This window comes from Podarcis pityusensis, assembly GCF_964106645.2.
Source record: "Podarcis pityusensis genome assembly, chromosome: 5".
Lineage (NCBI taxonomy): Eukaryota > Metazoa > Chordata > Lepidosauria > Squamata > Lacertidae > Podarcis > Podarcis pityusensis.
In genome coordinates, this window is record NC_138032.1 from 62,813,926 (window position 1) to 62,837,320 (window position 23,395).

Sequence of the window (23,395 nt, forward strand, 5' to 3'; positions counted from 1 at the left end):
GCAATATAAAGTGTTGGGTAATTGCAAATCCCTCCATTCTTGCGGTGGCTAATTTGCAAGCCCTGCAGATGACATTGTGGGACTCCAGCTCCTATCAGACCCAGCTGTAAGAACATATGAGGAACAGCCTGCTGGATCAAGCCAGCATCCTGCTCTCACATTGGCCAACCAGGTGTCTGTGGGAAGCCTAAAGCAGGACATGAGCAGAAAACACTCTTCTTCCACTCCTATGCTTCAGCAACTGGTATTTATTCAGAGGCATGTTGGCTCTGTAACTGAAGGCAATATGTAACCCCACCATGTCTAGTGGCCATTGACAGCCTTAACCTTCTGCATGGCCGATAGTTAGGGATGATGAGAGCTGGAGTCGTGGAACATCTAGAGGGCCAGATGTAAACTGAAGACAACTCAAATCCAATGCTGCTTGGCTACAGATAGATAATTAACTCTTTTAAAGAGAGGTGGAGACAGTTTGAAAGAGGAATCATTGTTTCTTGCATTTTAATCGTCCCATGTTGTGGAGATATAGATATTTATGGTGGCATTTTTTTCTGTTTCTGGATCATTATTTCCTAAATCAAATGTGTGTTTCTAAAAACAATAACAAAAAAAACCTACCCTACTACAGCACTGTTTTAACCCTCATGATACTTTTTGACGCTTCAGGGTGCCTCAGTTTTGATGCTCCATCTGGGTTTATATGTAATGATTTGAATAAACTGACAGTGTAATTCAATACATGTTTACTTGGAAGAAAGTCCCACTGCATTCATTGTGGCTTGCTCTAAATGTGTGCTGGGTTGCAATTGATAGAGTGTATGCTTCTGAATTTAACAAATATAGCCAACATGTACAATTCCATGTACTCTGATATACATAATGCATTTTAGGTTCCAAACGTAGTAAAATAGGCTTAGAACTGACAAGAAAGTAAGTGCTGCATATATTTCTATTTCCACACCAATTTCCTTCTATTTTATGGAGAAGGGAAGAGTGAGAATTTCCCCGTCACCCTCAGCTTCAAAATATTTGGAAATTGTATATATTTTACCATTCTTCTACATAAACCATTTTCCTCAATTTGTCTCTTTAAAAAAATGGATAATTGTAACACCTCTGGAACACTGTTACTGTGTTACAGAGGAACAATATGAAGCACATCTTTACACAAATGCTGATGAAACAATGACTTGGTTCACATGTCATGCAAGGCCAAAGCAATGGCTTTAGTGCCGGAGTGGAGAACTTCTGCCCTGGGCCCATAGGCCAGTCTTGGGCCAGAGCCATGAGTCACCCACCAATCAGCTGATGGACAGGGGAGGTCAGTCCTCCCCAGTTAAGAGTGTGCAATAGAGCTCCCTTGTACACCTGAACCCGGCAGAAGCAGGACAGAACGTCAGTCGTGGTCTGTTCAGGAGCAGTAGGTTCCCTTTGCCTGCCAACCACCTGTCAAATCATCTGACACCCCAATGATGTGTGACTGACAAGTGGGTTGTTAATATTACTTTCATTTCTTGTTGAAGTAGAATGCCAGACTTTAAAAAGCAGCAGCAACAACAAAAGTGTGCTATTAAATATCAGCTCCACTAATTAAAATAAATTAACTAAGCAACTGAAGCAGTAGTCAATTCATCCCCTAATTAAAGTTGGCATACTTTAACAAAACAAAAAAAAGTTTGTTTTGGTAAGAGTTCTCTCACTGATAAGTATGTGATCGAAGGACATTTTAAAAGTAACAAATAGCCCGTGCAGTCTCCCAATACTTGTAATTTGAAAGGAGCTGTGCAGTGCAGTCCCAGACACACTCACCTGGGAGTGTATCCCATTGAATTCAATGGAGCTTACTTCTGAGTAAGCATGGGTAGGTTTGCACTGTTAATTGTCTCAGGTTTCTCAGGACCCAAAGGTACATTCAGCAAAACATTGTCCCTGAGATGTCTTTAACTTTGGATTCACCTGCTTCTATTTTTTTATGAAGCTAAACAGAAACCTGTTTGACCTCTTCTCATCTGTTTGTTTTGTATGATGGTTGTCATTTCAGCTTCTTACTCTGCACGCTTGTTTCCCAGACCTGACTGACGTTATAATCACATGTCATTGGCCACCAGGCTTTTCTAAATAGAGAAGAACCTTCAAGGAGTGTGACGCTTAATAAAAGGAAAAGCAGAAGCACTTGATGAAGATAACCACACAAAATCTCAGCAGGAAGGGCAATCTGTAAAATGTGACAAAATTTTCAATAAAGATCCAGTAGAGCCGTGTTGAAGCTGGTGTTCCAAAGGTTGCAAGGAAGTGCATGGCTCTGGGGAAGCAAATGTATCTCACATTTTGTGGGACATCATTACAGCTGTCATTCATGTCCCCATGAGAAGCAGCTGCTTTTCCTGTATAAACTTCTCAGATGGGGAAATCTGACCCATGGGTCAAACTCCATGCACTGATACCACAGTTCTTGCCAGTCCATCGTGGGTATGAGTGCTTCCCTCCCATGCTTGGCCTTTTGTATGTTGGGCCCTCTTTTTTTGTACGTGACATTTATTGGCATCTGTCTGCCTCGGGAGACAATGCAGTGCGCTTCCAGGGGTGAAGTCTAACCACTGCATTAGCAACACCCAAGTGACCTTTCTAGGGTGCAAGCTTGGGCAGTGTATATGGAAAGCCTGGGCTGCCCAGACGACAGGACCTCCCTCTTGCCCCCTGATGTGGTCCAAAGCAGAGCAATATGTTTGCTTGGCTGCATGAGTTGGTGGAAGGTGATGCACAAGGTGCTATCCAACCATCTTAGGGACTCCACTCCAGATCTGTGTAGGGTTTATTCCTTAGCCTCCCCCCGCCCAAGGCAGTGGACGTTCAGGATCAGAGTTATCCTTCTAGAAGGGCTACCTTCCCAGGTTGATGAGCTCCATCTGCTCTTCAGTTCCCTCTACAGCATGTGCAGAAACTTCCTTCTTGACCCACTATTGGTCTCGTCCGCTCAACCACTGGAGCTTATCGCATGCAGCAGGAAGTCCCTAATTCACTGAGGGCTTGAGACCCATCAGCTACCCTCACCTGGTTTAGCCTGCCTGTCAAAGCCATTCCTGGGGTATGGCCATTTTAGAGTTGTCACATGCAACTCTAAAAAACCCTTTATCTCTTTCCACAGAAAGGAGTTCATCTTACATCCACGTTGTTTGTAGCTAAGAGTGAAATATCATTGTCAAGTGTGCATATGCTGAGCGCGTTGCTCCAAAACATGATCTCACAATTTTGTTCTTGAGCACTGCACTTATAAACGCCAAACCTTTCAGGAGTCAAACATTTACTGGAAGTAAAAACAGACAGATTTATGAGAATGAAACAAGTGACAGCCCAAAGTTAATCAGCCTATTGCCATGACTGTTTACTCAGAAATAAGTTGACTCCATAGGACTTACTGCCTAGCATTGTATAATTTGTTCCTTAAAACTAGAGGGACTTAGTCACAAATCATTTGCCCTGTTTATTTCAGCAGGATTTAACAGTGGCTTTATCTAGATTGGGACCCCATGCAGGAGAGTTCTCTGGACAGGGACCATAGCTCAGTGGTAGGCAGGGCCACCCAAGACATTTTGTGGCCTGAAGCAATGGGCGAGGTGTCACCTTTTCTCTTCCACAAACAGCCACATACTCAGCTGGCAGTTGAGTCTTACTTAATTACTTATTGACAGCTTCCTGCATTGCATCTGAGGACAGCTTAAGGGGGGCAGGGCAGTTCTGCATCTGCCGTCTGCAGCAGTTGCCTAACTTTCCAATGTTAGGGATGGCCCTGATGGTAGAGCACATGATTTGCATGCATAAGGTTCCGGGGCAAACCCTGCCATTTCCAGCATAAAAGCATGAAGTTACAGATGACTGGGGAGAGCTCTGCTGAGTCCCCAGAGAACTGCTGCCAATCACAGTAGACAGTCCTAAGGTAAATGGATAAAATAGCCTGGCTCTGGTATAAGGCACCTTCCTGTATACTAAAACTCTGATTTCTATCCTACAGAAATGTACATTTAGAAGTTAGTGTATTGTGAGTCAGGATGTGCCTTGGCAAATGGGAGGGTGAAGAGGGAAGGGATCCTTGATTCTTAAAACATTTTCCAAATCGGCTACTATGTTTTTGCTTTCGTTGTTTTATTTGGTGCTGCAGTTTACCTGTTTCATTATTTGTTTTTATATATGTATTGTTTTTAGTAAATCATTTAGAGACTGTTTCGGTATTAAGCAATAGATAAAGATATGTAATAAGTAAATAAATATAATAAGAAAAATATATTTGCAATATCCATTATTGACTTAATATTTGCAAATATCTGCAAAATATTTGGGGGTGGGGTGGGTAATTCCGCTTAGACCTTTTTAAAAGAAAAAAGAAGCAAGTTCCTAATTTATAACTGGGGGCAGGGGGGGAGCAATGGATTGTATACAGAGTAGCGCTGACACATTCCATCAACTCAAGAATTTCTACTTGTACAAGAGAACTTTGCCCTCCCTTTGTACAACTCCTAAATCTGTTAACAGGATCAGGCCAATGGCCCATCTAGTCTAGCATGCTGTTCTCACAGTTGCTGACCAGATTGTGCAAGTGGAAATCCTTTGCCCTGACAGAATACATTAGTTGGATACCTACTGCCTAGTGATCTTGGCATAGATACAAAAATCAATGCAAGTGGTAATTGACTGTGTACCTAATCCATGGAACACCTGGTCGGTACTGGCAGCTCAGACACTTCCCATCTTCCAGTTAAGAGGGAAAGGGGAGCAGAATTAAGTCACCAACTGAACCGTGCTACATTTGAATGGCATTACCTGCCTTACTGGACTGACAGCATTTGTATTTGACTTTGAGAATTTTAGAACCAACAACAAGATTTCTCTGTCCTAAGTTATTTTTTGAGGTTGGGCATAACGCTGAGAAACCAGTCTGATACCCCCTTTTGAGTGAACACATCCTGATTAGATACTATTTATTTTACCTGTCTCATTGAAGTAAAGGGAAGAACTGAGGGGGCATTCCTAACTTCCAGTGGATTTTTACAATCTGGCTGGAGCTGGTGAGCTCCATTCATTGCTCAGAAACTATAATCCTCTCTCTTTCTTTAATTTCTGTTTCACCTGCACACCTGTTTATACAAAACTAAATGTCACGTCTACCAAAGCAAAAACGAGCTGAGAGGTAATTACTATGTCATTGCCTGAGTACAGTCCAGCTCCATTGAAATAATATTGACTAAATGGGAACAAGCTCTTTGACTCCCTTTCTACAACAGTGAGGTAGAGGTGAAATATGTCTCTTCTATCCCTCAATGTAGGGGCAATACTAGGGTTAACTTGTTTTCCAAGACCATAGGAGCTAAAATTGTAAACTGGTGACATCAACTTAACATCAACTTGATGTACAAGAATTAGCAAATAAGGTTGCTCATGGCATGGGTATAAGCTTTAGCGCTTGATAACATCTGCAGAGTTGGGGATGCGGGTGGTGCTGTGGTCTGAACCACTGAGTCTCTTGCACTTGCCGATCAGAAGGTTGGCAGTTAGAATCCCTGGTGTGGAGTAAGCTCCTGTTGCTCTGTCCCAGCTTCTGCCAACCTAGCAGTTTGAAAGCATACCAGTGCAAGTAGATATATAGGCACCACTGCGGCAAGAAGGTAAACTGCATTTCTGGGCACTCTGGTTTCCGTCACTGTGTTCCATTGTGCCAGAAGTGGTTTTGTCATGCTGGCGACATGACCTGGAAAGCTGTCTGTGGACAAACGCCGGCTCCCTCAGCCTGAAAAAGAGATGAGCACCACAACCCCATAGTCTCCTTTGACTGGACTTAACTGTCCAGGAGTCTTTTACCTTTTACCTTTGCCTAACATCTGCAGATCAAATGGTTCAGTGTCTGGCTTAGAGATGGGGAATATGTGGTCCTCCAGTATTGCAACTTCCATCACCTTGAGCACTGGCCATGCTGGGTGTGGCTGATGGAAGTTGGAGTCCAACAACAGGCTCCCCACCTCTAATTCCTAATACTGCAAGGGTGCTCTAATTCTGCAAGGATGCTCAAAAAAGGCGTGATTAAATGGGAGGGTATTCATTATTATTGCACGTTCTTTTGCAGGACAGATCAGGTTCTGGAAAAGGTGTCTTGAGCCTACCAAAGGTCTTTTAGTTGAAATCTTCCTTTCCGCTAATTAACTGATTTGGGTTAATAAAATTACACGTGGTACCGGGAGAGACCAGATAGAGAGAAGAGTGTGTGCACTCTCTCTCGCATAATACTACAATCTGGTTTATCCAATGAAGCTGAACAGTGAAAGATTCAAGACAGACAAAAGGATGTACTTGTTCATACTGTGGATGGATCAACAATGGGATTTGCTAGCCCAAGATCTGGTGTTGGTCACCAACTTAAATGGTTTTGAAAGCGGATTTAGACAGATCATAAATGATGACTATATACTACCTCCAGGACCAGTTGCTGCGAAGCAACAGTGGGGAAGATAATTGTCCTCATGACCTAAATCTCTTAAAGTTTGCAATCTTTTAAAAAAAAAAATAGAAACCTTTTGTAAACTAAAAAATGCCAAAGATTCCCAAAAAAGGAATGCCATAGAGTCACTTTCTGAGAAGTTGCTCAATAAACTGATTGAATCATTGTCATCAGACCAATGAGAAGATTTGCACTGTAGCACTGTGGATGCTTATTTTAGATTGCCTCGCTACAGAACACTTTGATGAGTTTTTCTCAACAGATGCTGGGTTTACCAACAGCTTCTGAGAAGAATTAACACTTCCACCAAGAAAAAGAGTGAAAGAAAGAAGTGGTGTGGGGGGGGGAAGGAACATATGACAGCAAATATGGGGCTTTTGATGTGTCTAGTTGTATATGTTGTAATACACCTTCTTGTTCTATTAATAACACAGCCATGATGAAAGATGTCCATGCTTTATTTTCTACAGGCAACTTCAAAAGATAGTACACGATATCAAGAAAAATGACAGCGGAATAATGAGCAAGTTCAAAAAGTAAGCTATGCACATCCGTAATTTACATGATTGAATGTTTTACTCATTTTAGTGCCTATTTTTGATGCATGCTCAGCAGAAGACAGTGCATGCCTACTCAGAAGTAGGTCCCAGCGTGTTCAAGGGGGCTTACTTTCAAATAAGTGTGCATTAAATGGAACACTTTGTGGTATGTGACGGGGGGCCCAGATGCCCAACTGAGCATTTTGAAATTCTCAGTTTTGCTCATAACAAACAGTTCTAAATAGTCTTCTTAATAACAGTATGTATGTGAGGCCACATTCACTCCATACCTTTAGAGAACTATAATAACACTTTAAACATGAGAGCCAGCATGGTGTAGTGGTTAAGAGCGGTGGACTCATAATCTGGTGAACCGGGTTTGCGTCCCCGCTCCTCCACATGCAGCTGCTGGGTGACCTTGGGCTAGTCACACTTCTCTGAAGTCTCTCAGCCTCACTCACCACACATAGTGTTTGTTGTGGGGGAGGAAGGGAAAGGAGATTGTTAGCTGCTTTGAGACTCCTTAGGGTAGTGATAAAGCGGGATATAAAAAAATCCAAACTCTTCTTCTTCTTTCTCCAAGTTGTGGGCTCTGTAGTCTGTTAAGGGTACTGAGACCCCTTATTCCCCTCAGAGAGCTACAATTCCCAGAGTTCCCTGTGATTGGTTGTTAAACTACTCTGGAAAATGCAGTCATCATATGACACATGCGCCATTTTGAACCTCGAAGATGGTGTCTCGGATTTGGGCAGTGTTGTGTTGGAGGATATGCATAGATGCCCATAACAAAGCAGTTTACCCAACAAGCCGTAAAACAATCCATCAGTCAAAATAATAAAGTGCTATAACAAAACCAAAGGTAGATAACCTAAGTTCCATAAATGACTTCCTTAAAATGCCTGCTGAAATAGAAAGGTCTCCGTCAAGCATCTGAAGTCTAGCAGAAAGAGGGCCTGTCTCATCTCAGGCAGGGGAGGGGAGCTTCACAGTATCATCTCCACAATGCTGAATGGTGAATACAAATCATGGACCTGAGCCATAGGAGATCCCTGACAGAGACTTACCCAAGGTGATCCTTAAGGTCACCTTCACCCAAGTTAAGGGCCTTGTTAATTGACACAAGATCCTTTAATGTGACCCAGTAATATGGGCAACTGTTGCAAGCTTTAAAGCATCAGACTTATGTGATGGTGGAATGCATGGTGCCTCCTTGATCTCCCCTGCAGTATACATACCATCTCCACAAATGTCAGCTGAAGAGTTCTCTTCAGATGTTTCTCAGTGACAACTCACCACTGTTCCTAGGTGTATGTGAGCTTCAGATGGTCTGCTTCATTGACATTTGCTTGCAAATGCAACTGATTAAGAATTACGGCCTCTTCTTCGTCTGAATGAGCCAGCAAAAGACGAGGCAGAAACTCAGGTGTATGTCAAAAGCCGGCTGAAAGTTACATCATGAATGGTCTCAGCCTCAGTAGGAGCACTGTTACTGCTCCTCTGCCTCATGAAATGCTTATGGTTAGGAAGCATATCTCCTTGTGACGTGCTGTTCTACAGAGATTACCTCAGAAGGTGATGAACTCTCCTTCATTGGAGGTTTTTAAACAGAGGTTGGATGGTCATCTCTCAGTAATTTTTTCGCTTGGATTCCTGCATTGTAGGGGGCTGGGCTGGATAACCCTTGGGGTCGCTTCCAACTCTACAATTCTATGAGGCGAAGGAGAAATAGAAGGAGCGTGCAACTCACCTTGCAAATAATTCCACTGAATAACCTACAGTGGATTCATTTCAAAGTGCTCAGACTTACAAACAATGCAATCCCAGCCACGTCTACTGAGAAGTCCAACTGACTTCAGTGCTGCTTGCTCCCAGGTACATGGGTTTAGGGCTGAACTTTTATAAGGGCATCCCTTTTTGACCCAGCTGTTATGTATTGTCCTCCTATTGGACAAGCACTTTCAACAACTGCGTTTAAACTGGCATCTCTGTATTACAATGGCATGATAGCAACATGTCTCAACAACTTCTGTTGCAACAGACCTGATAAACCAAATCAACAAGGTTGTTCTCCCTCCTTCAAAGAGCTTGCAGCAATTCTTTTCTTTAGAGAGCGAGAGAACCAATTTGCCCCTACCACAACTGCTATGTGTGTGCTCTTAACTCTGTATTTATCCTTAAAACACTTGACTAAATATAGATGCCTACAGAAAGGCACTCTGGAGCTAGACTCGTTTTATATTAGCTCATATATCACTCCTGCAATTATTACCTTCCTTCCACTCCAGAAAATGCTTGTGCTTCTCCTTGGCTCTAATGGCATCAATAGATAGCTGTGGGCAAAAAAAAATTAGTCCCACAATCTGTTACCAAGAACAAGCAGCCAGTTTTGCTCACATGCAGGGCAAGAAGGAGGTATACTAAGTCCCCCATTCACAGCTGCTGCAACATCTATGTCTTACATTTAATGCACTCTTATACCACTTTAACAACCATCATTCACCCAAAGAGTCCTGGGAACTGTAGTTTGCTGAGAGTGCTGGGAATTACAGCTCTCTGAGAGGTCTGCTAAAAACAGATCCCTCTAGGAGATCCGTATGGCTGTATTTAATCAAACTTCTTATATTTTGAGTGCTGTGAGTTTTGTTGTTGGTTCCTGTTGTGTTCATACTGTTTTACTGTCTCTAATTGACTCTGCTCTGACCCTCCTTAGAGAGAGAAAGAGCAGGATAAGAATGCTCATCATTAAATAAATCACAATGCTAAAGTGATGAAAGAAAACGCACTTGGTGTAACTTTCTTTTCTGTGCAGAAGTGTAGACATCCTTGAAGTTGTACTGATGGGCTCGGCCGTTTCTCTGTTAGCAGAAGCCTGGTTTTGAAAGCACCTGCCAAACACCACATGAGTGTGTTTGCACATGGGCAAACTGGCTTACAGGAGCATGCATGACCGAACACACCACATTTGACAAATACACGACTTCCTTTTTTATTTACTGTAAAAGCAAAGCTACTTTGGAGTACAAGAACCGGGTCACCATCTTTTGACCCTCCCACAATGGGAAAACGATATCAGTGAAAATAGCTACATTTTGCATGCTGACTGTGCAGTCAAGGAAATGAATTGAAGCATAACATGAAAGGGGAAGCAATACTGAAAGGAGGGCCATAAATTGTAGCATAACTGAACTACAATGGGGAACTAGGGGGGTTTATGGCAGAATATCTAGGCCTCTAAACCTTGTGATGATGATGATGATGATAATGGAACATCAGTCATGTTCTCTCACCTACAGACAGAGGCTTTGTTGTGCTACTTGTTGCAAAGAAAAACGTAGGAGTTTTTCGTTCATCAGGTTTGTTATCAGCCTGATAACTATTGTGAAATTTTATTATGAGGGTTGCAAACTTTTTCTGCAGGATCCCACTTTGTGGCTTGATCTGCAGATATCAGTATCGCTTGCTGTTTGGTGCTATTAACAGATACAAGAGCAGGCATGACCGGTTTCTTTTCCCCTAGTCCATCAACAGTACTGTTCTTAATAGCAGGGGCTGAGAGCATGATCCTCCCAGATGTTGCAAGACTACAGCTCATCGCCAAGCATCGTTCATGCTGGCTGCGGCTGATCAGAGAGTCTGACAACGTCTCGAGGGCCACAGGTTCCACAGCCCTGCTTTATGGTCAAGCCTGTAAATGTTATAATGCCAGTGATTCCCAAACCAGTTGAGCAAGGTTACGTGACCTGTAAATGGTTCCATTCCATTGACTGCTCACCAGATGCACGCATATTCAAGCAGTACACACACACACACACACACACACACACACACACACACAGAGGAGCTTTCTGTTTACTTTCTCTAGAAGCAGGTTCACCAATCTGAGCAGCCAAAACTCACAAGACATAAAAATGCAGCTGAGTGATTACTTTAGCAGCTTTTGGGTCGAAGCAACTAGATACGTCCTCCAAATGCACATGTGGAACTCATACTGTCAAAGACTCACTAGGTGATGCTACAGAAATACCAGCAGTGTGCATTTGTGGTTTCGTTCCATTTGCAAGTACGAGTGTCACAGCTTTCACAAACTGACAGACCTAACCTGCTTGAGAAACGTTTGTCTTTTCTTCTCTCTTTTGATATTTAGGTTCCAAAATGAACAAATGGCCATAATTTGCAAAACTGGAAAAAATACATGGGATCGGTATGGCGATTGAGTATTGCACAAGTTTTGGTTGTTCAGCATGAAGTCTTGTTGCCCGCTTTCAGTGTAATGCTTTTGTGTTTTTTGCCAGGGTTTACTTGTAGAAGCAGAGCCTTCTCTCTCCTGTCGAGTCGCTAGACCATCAGCCTCTTAATTTTCTTTTTTCCTAAAAGTACATAGACAGAGCAAACTTGAACATCCATTCCACCACGGGACCATCTCATGGATTGTTTTTCCAGCACTTACCTGTGTGGTGCATGTTAAAAATGTAACACATAGTGTTTAAAAGCATGTTTAAGCATGTGTTTGATGTGGATAGCTGCTGCAGGAAATTCCAACTCCTTGTAGCCTTGTAACTGTATCAAATGATTTATGGCACCTACAGGTATTTTGTGAAATCCGCTAACAGCTCAGGGCTGTAGAAGTTGGAATGCATTTTGTTTAGTTAAACCCACAAATAATTCAAACAACCATGTCATACTTCAGGCCAGTCCCATTTGAAAAAGACATCTACTGCCAACCTGAAAAACAGATAAATTTCACTGCACTCTCATATACTGTGATCAAAGATAAACTCATCCCTTTTAAGCATGCCAGCTATGGTTAACTTCATTGGCTTGGATTCTAAGATAAATTACCTTAAGGAAGCTCACAGGAAGAAATACTTCCTAAATTCTACTCACTACTGCGGTCACAAGAACAAAAAAGAGCCTCATTGGAGGGTTAGGAAGCCCCTCTGAACAATCTGAGATAGGGCATGGGAGGCTGAGAATCAGCCACAATTGAGCAGACCTCTGTCTGATTTCGAATGATTAACAATGTTATCCCCTACATGCCCACTCAGAAGTAGGGATGAGGGAGACATTCATTTCAGTTTGTATTTAAATGTGCACTGATAACATTAAAAATCTAAACAGTATAGGGATGAATAAGTAGACACAGCAATAATTGTAAACATCTTTTAAACACTTGCTAAAAGATGCATGGCTTTTAAACAGTGCTGGGGGACATGTGGCCCTCGAGATTGTTGTTGGACTCCAACTTGCATCAGCCCCAGACAGCATGGCTAATAATCAGGAATGATGGGAATTGTAGTCTAACAACATATAGGAGGCTACAGGTTCCCCGTGCCTGGCTTACATTGTATCTTTCAGATGCTGCAAATTCAAAATCAGATTGGACATGTCTTGGAAAACTCCCATCCACCTAACTAGGATCATTCCAGCTAAAACAGCTTATGAATCACCATTATCTAAGAACCCAGCTCTGCTTAGATTTGCATTCATCAGCAGCTCCTCTTAAGCTGGTCAGGATCAGAACTGGTCCCTAGGCCCTGTGGAAAACAAATTGAAATTTTGATTAGCAAAGAAGAAAGGAACTTGTTTTCAAGCAAAGAAGCTAGAAACCTATATTGAGATGCAGAATCAGATTCTGATTCAGAATGGACAAGAAATACTGGATGCATTCAAACCTAAAATTTGCAGATTAAAAGGACATTTCACTATTTAACATTCTAAATGTTGTATTGGATAGTTTTGTAACTAACAATCTGCATTTCTTACATCCTTAATTGTCTGTCCGTTGTGTTTTCCTGCAGAAATATCCATGTTCATTACATGCATTCTTTCCCCAGAAGTATCACAAACCATAGATTTGTTTGCATCTTCATGTACCTCTTGCTAAGTGTCTTTGTCGTGGTCTTTTGTCACCAGCTTTTTGTTATAGTTCGTTTTCGCCAAGTGCTTTGTTGCTGCGCAACTATTATTTAATGGTTTGGAAGTGTAATATAATACTTTTGTATTTTTCACAGGCTAACAAATAAACCACCACCAAGTGTCCCACCAGTAGATTATAGAGGTATGAACATGAAACTATTTATTAACTGTTAATTAAGTCCTGTGGTTGGTACCAACCACAGTTTAGGGAGTTTGGGGCTTATAAAGGAAGGTGAGGGGCAAGTCACATGTATCTTGCCCTTGGGGGTGCCCGTTCCTTGGTGGGGGCCCATGCAGTTGGCCCCCACCCAGATGGTTGGGTTAATTAAAAGTTATCTCAGCTACATGGAAACCACTCACAGAAGTGGTTCCGACATGGCTAGGGCAATGGTTAAATGGGCACTTAATCAATGACTTCATTGCATAGTGTCATGTAGCTAACGTGAACACTGCATCCCTATGAAGAAATTTGAATCATTACCTCGGCTATTAGATGTGAAAAGGCAACCGCAGAAAAGCTGCCTCAGCTAAAAGATCAAACCATAAGAAGTACCTAATGAAACATGACCCTTTGCTAGCTTTCAGAATGGTATTTAGGAAGCCTCAGGAGAAAAGTAGTACTGTACTACATTTAGGCATCAGAGGCTGTGATTTAAGAAAGCCGTTTTGGATGCCCATTATACACAGTGCCTTGGCCTCAGATTTCCTGAGTAACATTTTGCAAGATGTTTCCTCTCCTATTTGGTTCCTGTTTAAACAGAGATGCTGACTTTCTTCAAGAAGAGGGGTTCCTGCATTTGCCTCGTTCCTGTCAGAAGATTGTATTAATGTCTCATGGAAATGGTGTGCAGGCAAGGGATAGGAAATCAGTGTTGCAGACTGGCTAGCATACAGCTATTGGGGATGGATGGTCAGGCATGCAGGCTTCCGCTGGGAAAAGCGATAGCTGCAAATATCACAGCATCTGACAGCCTATGAGAAGTGGCCAAGAAGATAAACAAAGGGGAGGGGGAGCAGCTTTCCCGCTTTGCCATAAAATGCAAATGCTGTATATTGTGGCACATGGTTATCGAATTGTTTCCTCAAGTACCAGTTCATTTCACTACCATAAATCTAAGATACAGTATTGGCTAGCTGTATGGCTAGCTAGTTAGGAGCATTTTGTAGACAGAATTTTGCAAGAAGGAAGTATTTGACATCTTGCTAACCTGCATGCTCTTCAGTGGCTAGCAAACTAATTTTATTTGTTTTTATGCAGAGGCAGAGGAAGAGGAACAGTGGTCAGATGAATTTGTAAGTATATTCATCACACTTCTACCATTGCACCTAAATAACTATAAATCTGAGTTGTGGAATTTTTGACTCCAAACCATCTATTTTTGCTTCCGTTTATATAAATGATATTATCAGTCTTCTAGTCACACTCTTGAAGAGCTGGAGATGTGTGTATGTGTGTGTGTATCTGCATTACTACCAAAATGCTCACAGCAGTGGTCTTGTGTCTGGATAATAAGAAGTTGTCACTTAGATCAGAACTGGAGTTGGGAGTCCAATAACATCCAGAGGGTCACGGGTTCCCTATTCCTGACCTATGTAGTTCTGATCCCACCACCCATTTCCTCCAGCACCACTGCATGACAAATGCTGATAAGGTCTGCTATTTAGTACTGTCACCCCGCCTCACTGGCTGCCATTAGGATTCACCATGGGCCATAAAAACCCACTGAGTGTGCTACCAGCAAAAAAGTCACTGGTCCTCTATTCAAATTATTTCTTGTCTTGTTTTCCCTGAAACCCACACCCACATGGCTCTGTTCCTCTGCACCCAGGGTGGGGAACATCAGGCCCATGGTCCAAATGTAGACCTCCAAGTCTTTCCATTTGGCCCTTGGGACTGTCCTCAAGCAAAACACCCACAAGCCACACACACCCCTTCTTTCTTGTCTGGAATGGGTCCTTGACCCCCTGTGGTAAGGTTTCTGGCCTGGAAGGAGAATGGAAGTGTTTGTATATAGAAGCCTCTGACTTTTGCATAGCTGGAATGTAACTTAGGCATGTGATCAGAGTCCCATTCTTTGCTTAGTCCACTTTTGCAACTGCCCCTGCCCACCACTGCTATGCCACTCTCAGAAGGTGGCCTATGAAGGTATGTAGCCCTTTGCCTGTAGTTTCCTTGCCCCTGCTCTTCCCCATAATCGTAGGCTGCTTTGTAAACTCAGGACAGGTTTAGATTGTCAACTGAAGATGTGGACTGTCCCAGAAAATATTGCATCCAAGTTGTTTATTGAGCGCTGGGGAATGTTCTTATGTTGTGACTAGTCTCTGGCAGCCCATTCACATTGACAGGTAATCATTATACATCACAGGGACTAATCATGTTCATGTAAACACAGAATTAAAAGACTTTGGGGGAGCTGCTTACTTTTTGGGGTGGTGTTAAAAATAAACAATACTATAGCATATCTCAACCCAATGCACGTATTCTCTCTAAGAGTTGCATCTTACAGGGTTCTAAGAAAATGAATGATGCCCTATTTTTATTTTTTTTAGGATAGTGATTATGAGAATCCTGATGACCACTCTGATCCTGAGATGTACGTGGTTCCCACCGAAGAAAACCCTGATGACAGCTATGAGCCCCCACCAAGCGAGCAGGAAAAGAAGATTCCAGCAGCCTTCTCATGTGCTGGAGGAGAATATGCAGGTAATCTTTATGCCTCATTCTATGCAGCTGTTTTCCTATTCCAGAACATAATGAATGGCATAGAATTTGAAGGAAGCAGGAGGGATTGAAATGGTGGTCACACCCCATTTCCCCGGTCTCCTAATCAGGGCTGAGCCTCAGTAGGATGATCTTCCTGCATTCCTAACTCCCACCTTACAATTGTTTCCTTTATGTATCTGCCAAAGTGGGCTTGAGTCCATGAAAGCTCATGTCACAGTAAGTAAATTGGCCTTTAAAGGCCACAAGCCCTTTGTTGTTGTAATTTCTAATTGTCAGCTGAGGTTACAGTACCGCTCCCCCGCCTTTTTAATGGCACACACAAGTCTAGGGTCATTCATTGGGTGCTTTTCTGTGAGGTGGAAAATTAAATTATAACAGAACTCAGAGCTGAGCTGCACATGACACCCTTCACAAAATTAGCACAAGTGACTTTTCAAAAGTCGATTTCAAGGGCAATCTGGACCAATGGGGCAGAGGGAGTCCAGAGCAGGTTCTCCACATCTGCAATCTACTTTTAAAATGCCAGGCATAGAAAAGTCCACAATATTATCCCCACCCCCAAGATATGAAGTTCCTGTCCAAACAATGAAGGGGTTTAAAAAATATACAGCTTGTTATTAAACAAAAAAGCTTTATTTTATTTTTTAAATTGCTGTGCAAGCTGATATGGAAAATATTCAGAATGCTCAGTTCTCTCAGTGGTGTTGTTTTCTCAAAAGTGATCAATTCCAGGAGTCGGATGATTTTTATGACTTCCCATTCCGTTGCCGGGGAGTCGAGGGTAGGAGGTATTTACAGCGCCCAGTTTTAAAACCATGCATTTTATGTCAATCCCCAGAAGTGTTTTTTGGCTGGGATCTTAGGGAGGGTTTCAAGCACAAATAACTTTGACTGTTGATCCAGCACAATATACTGAACCTGCTTTGCAGGCACACTAAACCATAATAGAAATAAGCTACAGTTATTGTGTATGAGCAGCGTGCTGGTACGCACTGCCGAAACCACTCCTGCCATGCTGTTAGAAAACAAGCCATGGTCTGGATTGGCATGTCAACTTAACCAAGGCTTATGGTTTGTTTGGTAGAAACAAACCACAAGCCCAAGTTCAGATGTCACAACTAGCCAGACAGCACAGCTGGAGTGGGAGAGGAGTGACGTGCCCATAGTTTCAGCAGCATGCTGTTCATTCACATTAAACCATTGTTTTTAACTATGGTTTAATGCACCTAAGGTCAGTTGCATGTCCTGTTCCCTGTACATCAGTCGCACATCTGAAACTGATCTCAGTCTATAAGTAGACTAGATCAAAATGGAAGGGGATGGAGGCACCCTTTTGAAAGTTAAGGATTTTTACTGGATTTTCTTTCTCGTTTACAGACAAAAAGCAGCCTAGTCCACAGAAGCCTTGGCCCGTCACCAAACCACTGCCTACTTTGCCAAGCAACTCTTTATCTAAACCAAAGAAACTGGCCACTTTGCCCTTGCCGCCTGCTGCTCTCAGGCCAATACAACCACCTAAGCCTAAGGATGATGAGGTAATGCTGACAGATAAATCAGGATAGTTATTAGATACAAAAGCTAGGCACGGCCACCTTAAGAATGAATCCTCTTGAACATGGCGATAGGGAGGTCACAATTTAAAATAATAAAAATGATGACAGTAAGGATTTAAAAATTATTGTTCTAGGACAATTTGCCCATTATATGAATTTAGCACATTTCACATTCTCTACATACAAAAGATTCAGAAGTAGAAGGGAGAGTTGTAGGAAGCTGCATGCTTATTCCTGTAAATAATATTACCCTGGCACTAACAAGCACTTCACATACAGTTTATTTATAAAAGCAGGAGGAACAGAATGGAGATCAAGATAATCAATGCATAGGGAATAGGCACACAACTAGTGGCAGAAGACAAATATTAGAATTTCTCACTTGCTGTTGTTCTTAAAATAATAAAATAAAAGGAAATAATAGTAGTTATTTATCTATTATTATTATTATTATTATTATTATTATTATTAATCTTCTTCATCATCATACTAATCTTAAATCCCTGGGACTGGGAACAGTGTTAAAGTGATTGTACCATCTGAGGTCTTACAAACCTTCACATGCTCAAAGTGGAGACGTGCAAATGGTCTCATTTAACAGAATGGCAGTGTGTTCATTTATTGTTTGAAGCATTCATTGCATTGCTCCCCCAGTGCTCACCTCACTTGTCATACTCCCACAGTTGTACTAAAACCTCTAGAAGAGAAAGGCTCAGAACAGGTTCTCAACCCAGACCTGTCACTCCAATCCTCGTGTAGGAGCTCGGATGTTCTCTGTGCAGTTCTGGAAGATCAAGGGATGTTCTGCTCCTTTCAGTATTCAGAGGATGTGCCCATATTAAATGGGAATGACGTATGTGTGGAGCATTCTCTGCCGTTGAAGAAAACTAGCTCCTCCTGCATATGTGGAGGTCTTTGTGTGTGCACAAGAGGCCCCATGGAGCTTTGACTAATGGACAGTGAGTCACCCCCAAATTATTCACATGCAGTCGCAGTCAGACATAATCCATTCCCAGTATTACATTCTGTCCTTATAACAAACAGCCTTGGTCCCGCATACATTACGGAGCATCATTCTCCCATTCTTTCTTCTTCTTTGGTTATTTCTTTGTCTTAAGGCTTGATACATTCATACACCAATCCAGGAAGAAATGCTACGGAACAAGAAGGAATAAAACTATTCATATATCAAATACAATTCATACACGGTTGATGCACCGAGTTTATTTTTTTATGAATTTATTGTGTTTTTATGCTGCTCTTTGGTCATATTCCCAGGGCAGCTGGCAAAATAAAAACCCACCCCAAGCCCCAAAACAATTAAACTGTAAATACAACTGTGTTACTGCTGTAAATACATTTTGCAGAATGCAAAACAAAAAGGGGAACCTGGTTCGTACAAGTAATAAAGCAGGTGCAACAAGTTTTAATTTCAGTTTAGTACATTGTTTTCCAAAAAAAAATCAATACAAGGATTCTGTTCTGTTGAAAATTTAAGAATGGGTTCCCTAAATGAAAAGGTAGCAAATTGTTATCTTTGAATGTCATTATGATTATTATTATTTCCTTTTTTCTACCAAGAGGGGAGGGATAGACATGTGAGATTTTCTGACTTGGGTCCCAAAAGAAGCTTCCATCCCTTAATCTGACCACATCGCTTAGTGGTCTCAAATTGATTAATAATTGCAGAAAAAATCCTTGTGGAAACCAACAAGGAGAAGACACCTACTTGTACAGAGCAGACATGGCGAACCTTTGGCCCTCCAGTGCAGCTGAACTATTAACTCCCATCAGTCCCAGCAAGTATGGCCCAATGGCTAGAGACTATGGGAGTTGCAGTTCAGCGACATCTGGAGGGCCAGAGATTCCCCAAATTTGCTGTAGAGGAGAAGTAAATCATAGCTGTTAGCTCAACTGCTAATTATTTGTTATTGGATCCATAGCCAGCCTGCTGTCTCAAAATCCCTCACAGCATCTTACAACATATAGTTAAAAACATTAAGCCAAGCATTGTAAAAGTACAAGTAAAGTAGTACCAAAATCTTAACTAAACCAACAACCTAAAACAGTTGAAATCACCCATAGGTCTGTATGGAGCAGTATGGCAGCCATGATGCAATGGACCCCACTGCAGCTCAGTCCCTCCCCGACTTCAGAATGGCCCAGCATAAGGGGGGTTAGTATTGCACCTGATATCATGCTCAGACTGGACATTGAAATCAATGGACTGAAGCTTCTTGTTACTTAATTAATTCCATTCATGTCAATTCATTCATTCTTGAGTCGGATACAACTCAAAGGTCTCAAAAGGGCCAGTTTTTATCAACTACAGTCAAACCTGTTCTTACGTCTGCCTCCGCTTGCATCCATTTCGCCCAACGTCCGTGGCAAGCCCAGAAGTAACCGTCGGGTTTGCCGCCGTTCCCACATGCACAGAAGTGGGAAATCGCCGCCTGCGCACAACGGCGCCTCTCCCAGTGACCCATTTTGAACTCCGGTCAGACATCCGGAACGGATTATTGTCGCAGGTAGAGGTTCCACTGTACTTAAAATCCTGTTGATGGATGCCAAGCAAGCAGACCTCTTTCTTCCATTATGCAGGTGCTCCCACAGAAAAACCTATGCTTCTAGCGCAAGACAGTTTCAGCACATACATGACATAAAACCCAAAACACTCAGTTAATCTTGGTTCACTGGAGCTGGGGGGTATTTATGTGTGTGTTTTTTATTCATCGTCTCATAAAGACAATTTATCTAGGTGACATACTACATCTTCAATGTGTAAAACAAGGCTAAAACACAACACTGCATAAAATAATGAAACAAACAACAGCCATAGCAACGCAACTTTATAACATGAAAAGAGAACAAAAACGTACCAACCCCCATCAACCAGCAGAGATGAATGTTAAAATGATTGGAAGGGGGTTTTCCTCCCAAGGAAACTGGCTATTAATGGCTTTGCCAGGACAGAAAAGATAACAGTGGCACTTTCTACATCTCATTTATTTCACAGGAGAAATCTAATCATGTACTGAGAGCTCTGCATTGAAACCGCAGGGGAACGCACAATGGTCTCTGGCTGGGTCATGTGCTATTTTATACATACCCTATATTAACTCATCTCTGCATTTTCCTTCAGGCAGATTACGTTGTACCTCTAGAAAATGACGATGAAGAAGATAATTATATTCAACCCACAGAGGAGAGCACTCCACCGCCTAAAAAACGTAAGCATCTGGGTTGTTGTTTTTTTACACACAACTTCATGAAGCCAACCAAGTGGGCAAGGTATTGGATCTGAAATGTGTAGGACTCCATTTCTGTCCAACAGACAGGAAGAAAATTCTCAGAATTGGGCGTGCAAATTTAGCTAGCAGGGCCATTCCTTTTGATAAGATCCAGTCTCTTCCCTTTCCGTTCCAAAGGACTACAGAGGTGAAGGGAAGAATGCAGAAAATTAGGGCAAGCAAAAGCCACATTTTGAATCTGAGAGGTGATATTTTATGTACCGTATTTTTCGCCCTATAGGACGCACTTTTTCCCCTCCAAAAATGAAGGCTTCAGGAGAGCCCAACCGCCAGCCCCACAAGCTCGGGTGACAGCGGGGAGGCGGAATTCCGCCATCCCGCTGTCCCCCGACTTGGTTAGAAGACTGGCAGGGGGGAGAAGCCTGCTCCTCCCAGTCGCCAGCCCCGCAAACTCGGGGGACAGCGGGAGAGGCGCAGCGCGCCTTTCCTGCTGTCCCCCGACTTGGTTAGAAGGCTGGCGGGGGGGAGAAGCCTGCTCCTCCCCGTCGCCAACCCCGCAAACTCGGGGGACAGCGGGGAGGTGCAGCGCGCCATCCCTCTGTCTCCCGACCTGGTTTGGAGGCTCTGGGAGCTTGCGGGGCTGGGGGAGGGGGAAGCCCTCCGCCAGCCTCCAAAACAGGTCTGGGTCCCATTCTGGGGTCTGGGGGAGGGGGAAGCTCGGGCCTGGGGGGGGGAATAATTTTTTCCCCTTTATTCCCCCCCCCCCCCGTCCTATAGGGCGAAAAATATGGTACATTTTTAAACTTTCCATAGAACGATGAGGGCTAGATTCTTGGCTGCTGATTTTAATATCTTTCTTTCCTTTTCTTGGGGTTCTGCATATGCCACTAGATTTCTGCTGTAGGATTGCTGAACCATGTCTCTCCATGTTTGAACAGACCGCTTCCTTTTTAGAAAAGGAGCTGTAATGCATATTTAAGTATACCTCTAAAAGAGGGGGGGGGCTGGCATATTGCTTGCAGCATAAAAGAGCAAATTTCAGTTTCAAGCAGTTTTAAGGAAACTAATTTAGCCAAAAATACTATCCCCCAATACATGTGACTTTGGTTTTCATTAGTGTGACATGCCTATGTTTCTTTCATCATTTTAAGCCCCAGTGGTGAACAGATTGATCAAGCCCATGCAAAAACTTGATCCTCCCAGTTCGCCAGCATTGCCTCCTGTTCCTGCATCGCCTTCAACATTAGGTATGAAAGAATGTGTATTAGTATAATTATAAACACCATTTTATATGTTTTGAAGTTGTGGTTATATTTTGCAGTCCTTTTAAAAAGCCATCGTAAAAGCAAGATCTAGGTTTGTACATATGTATATGTATATATATATATATATATATATATATATATATATATATATGGTGTTGGGAAACTGTGTCCCTCCAGATATTATCCCTGACCTGCAATCATTCCTAACCATTGGCTGTGCTCCTTGAATCTGCAGCAAACTCGGGGCTGATTTTGCATCATAAGTCATCCTGGATCTACTATGTTGCCAACTAGAGTAAATAGCTCACTGTTTTGTCTGATAAGACTAGCAGGCTTCATTAATGCTGTACAGTGTAAACAAGCCACGCCAGAGAAGGGAGTTTTTTCTACGCACATTGTTTGGAACGTCAGAAAGTTCATTCATAGTACTCCTTTCGGTTTCTTTGGATGGTAGCAATAACTTTGCTTTCAAATAAAACAGCACCCCCTAGTGGAATTTATTAATGCTATAACTATCCCTAATTTCATCCTTTGCATCAATGACAAGTGACATTATTATTTAACACAGTTAGGAAAGCTGGGTTTGAATCATTTTTCCAACCAATTCCTTCTAATAAGTGAACATACCCTTAGCCATAACAGACAGTAAAACACTGCAAGACAAAAGCTTGACTTTGTTCCTGCTGAAATCGATGGGATTTAACTCATTTGTCCTGTCACATTGATTTCGGTGAGGCCTGAATTCGCATAATTTAGTCTGGACATAACCCAATGTATTCAAGTCAGAAAAAATAGAGCTTTGATAAAGTGAAGTATGTTAGTAATATGCTTAAGAATTTTTTGCAAGGATCCTAAGATAAGTGAGCAGAAAACTTAACAGAAGGAAAATTTTCCATTCCCTCCCCTCAGTCTATATCCCCTTAAAACAGTGATGGCCAAACTTGGCCCTCCAGCTGTTTGGGGACTACAATTCCCATCATCCCTGACCACTGGTCCTGTTAGCTAGGGATGATGGGAGTTGTAGTCTGAAAACAGCTGGAGGGCCAAGTTTGGCCATCACTGCCTTAAAAGCTTTTCTGAGATGTCAGGGGACCTTCTTCAGTAATATGGGGGCGGACTGTTCAGGAAGAGCAGTTCCTGTTATGAGCCCCATGGAAACACTTGACAGGAGTCGGTCCGATGGGGAGGAGGGGTGGGAAGAGGGAAGAGATATGGGAACTGGAGGACTCTGACCCGCAGAGGGTCCCAGCAGATTGGGAGGTGCTGACATAGACCTGGGGAAGGGGCCGCGTTGGTTGTCAAGAATACAGCCTGCCGTAGGGTCATCTGATACTCCCAAGTGTAATGTCTTAGCCAGTTGATGGGACTCTGTTGCTACTCCCAGCCAGCGAAGAGCCATTCCCAAGGGGAGACACAGAGGGATCAGTCAGACAGTGAGCTGGCACTGTCATCACCAAGGAAATTGCACCAGTGCAAACAGACTTCACTCCCTCAACCTGCTCTCAGGAGTGCTTGTTTGTTTGACCAGGCCCAAACCTTGGGGCATCACAGTGCCTCCAGGAAGCCCTCCAGCAGGACCTGAGGATAATAGTTATCTCCTGCTGTTTGCATTCAGACCTCCAAACCTGGAAGTAGCACATAGCCACAATGGCGAGTACCCAG

At 42.7% G+C, this 23,395-nt stretch overlaps 1 protein-coding gene and 1 long non-coding RNA gene across 7 annotated transcripts in view; one reads left to right on the forward strand and one right to left on the reverse strand.

Annotated features, from left to right (window-relative positions):
• BLNK (B cell linker) overlaps positions 1–23,395 on the forward strand; it is a 93,716-nt gene that overhangs the window by 54,607 nt on the left and 15,714 nt on the right. For 4 of the 6 annotated variants that reach the window (XR_013986775.1, XM_081007189.1, XM_081007187.1 and 1 more), the window contains 8 exons: positions 6,955–7,020; positions 11,168–11,224; positions 13,035–13,081; positions 14,198–14,232; positions 15,490–15,643; positions 17,042–17,199; positions 20,360–20,447; positions 21,620–21,715. Coding sequence is in view for 5 of the 6 variants with exons in the window: in XM_081007189.1 (XP_080863315.1) it covers positions 6,955–7,020; positions 11,168–11,224; positions 13,035–13,081; positions 14,198–14,232; positions 15,490–15,643; positions 17,042–17,199; positions 20,360–20,447; positions 21,620–21,715 (701 nt within the window). In the remaining variant the exon portion in view is untranslated. The remainder of the gene's footprint in view (positions 1–6,954; positions 7,021–11,167; positions 11,225–13,034; positions 13,082–14,197; positions 14,233–15,489; positions 15,644–17,041; positions 17,200–20,359; positions 20,448–21,619; positions 21,716–23,395) is intronic. The other 2 variants (XM_081007188.1, XM_081007191.1) reach the window with 1 other exon arrangement.
• LOC308478002 lies at positions 11,292–13,022 on the reverse strand. The gene is made up of 2 exons (XR_013986803.1): positions 12,471–13,022; positions 11,292–11,390 (listed from the first exon to the last, which is right to left on the reverse strand). It is a non-coding gene; the product is annotated as an uncharacterized lncRNA (long non-coding RNA).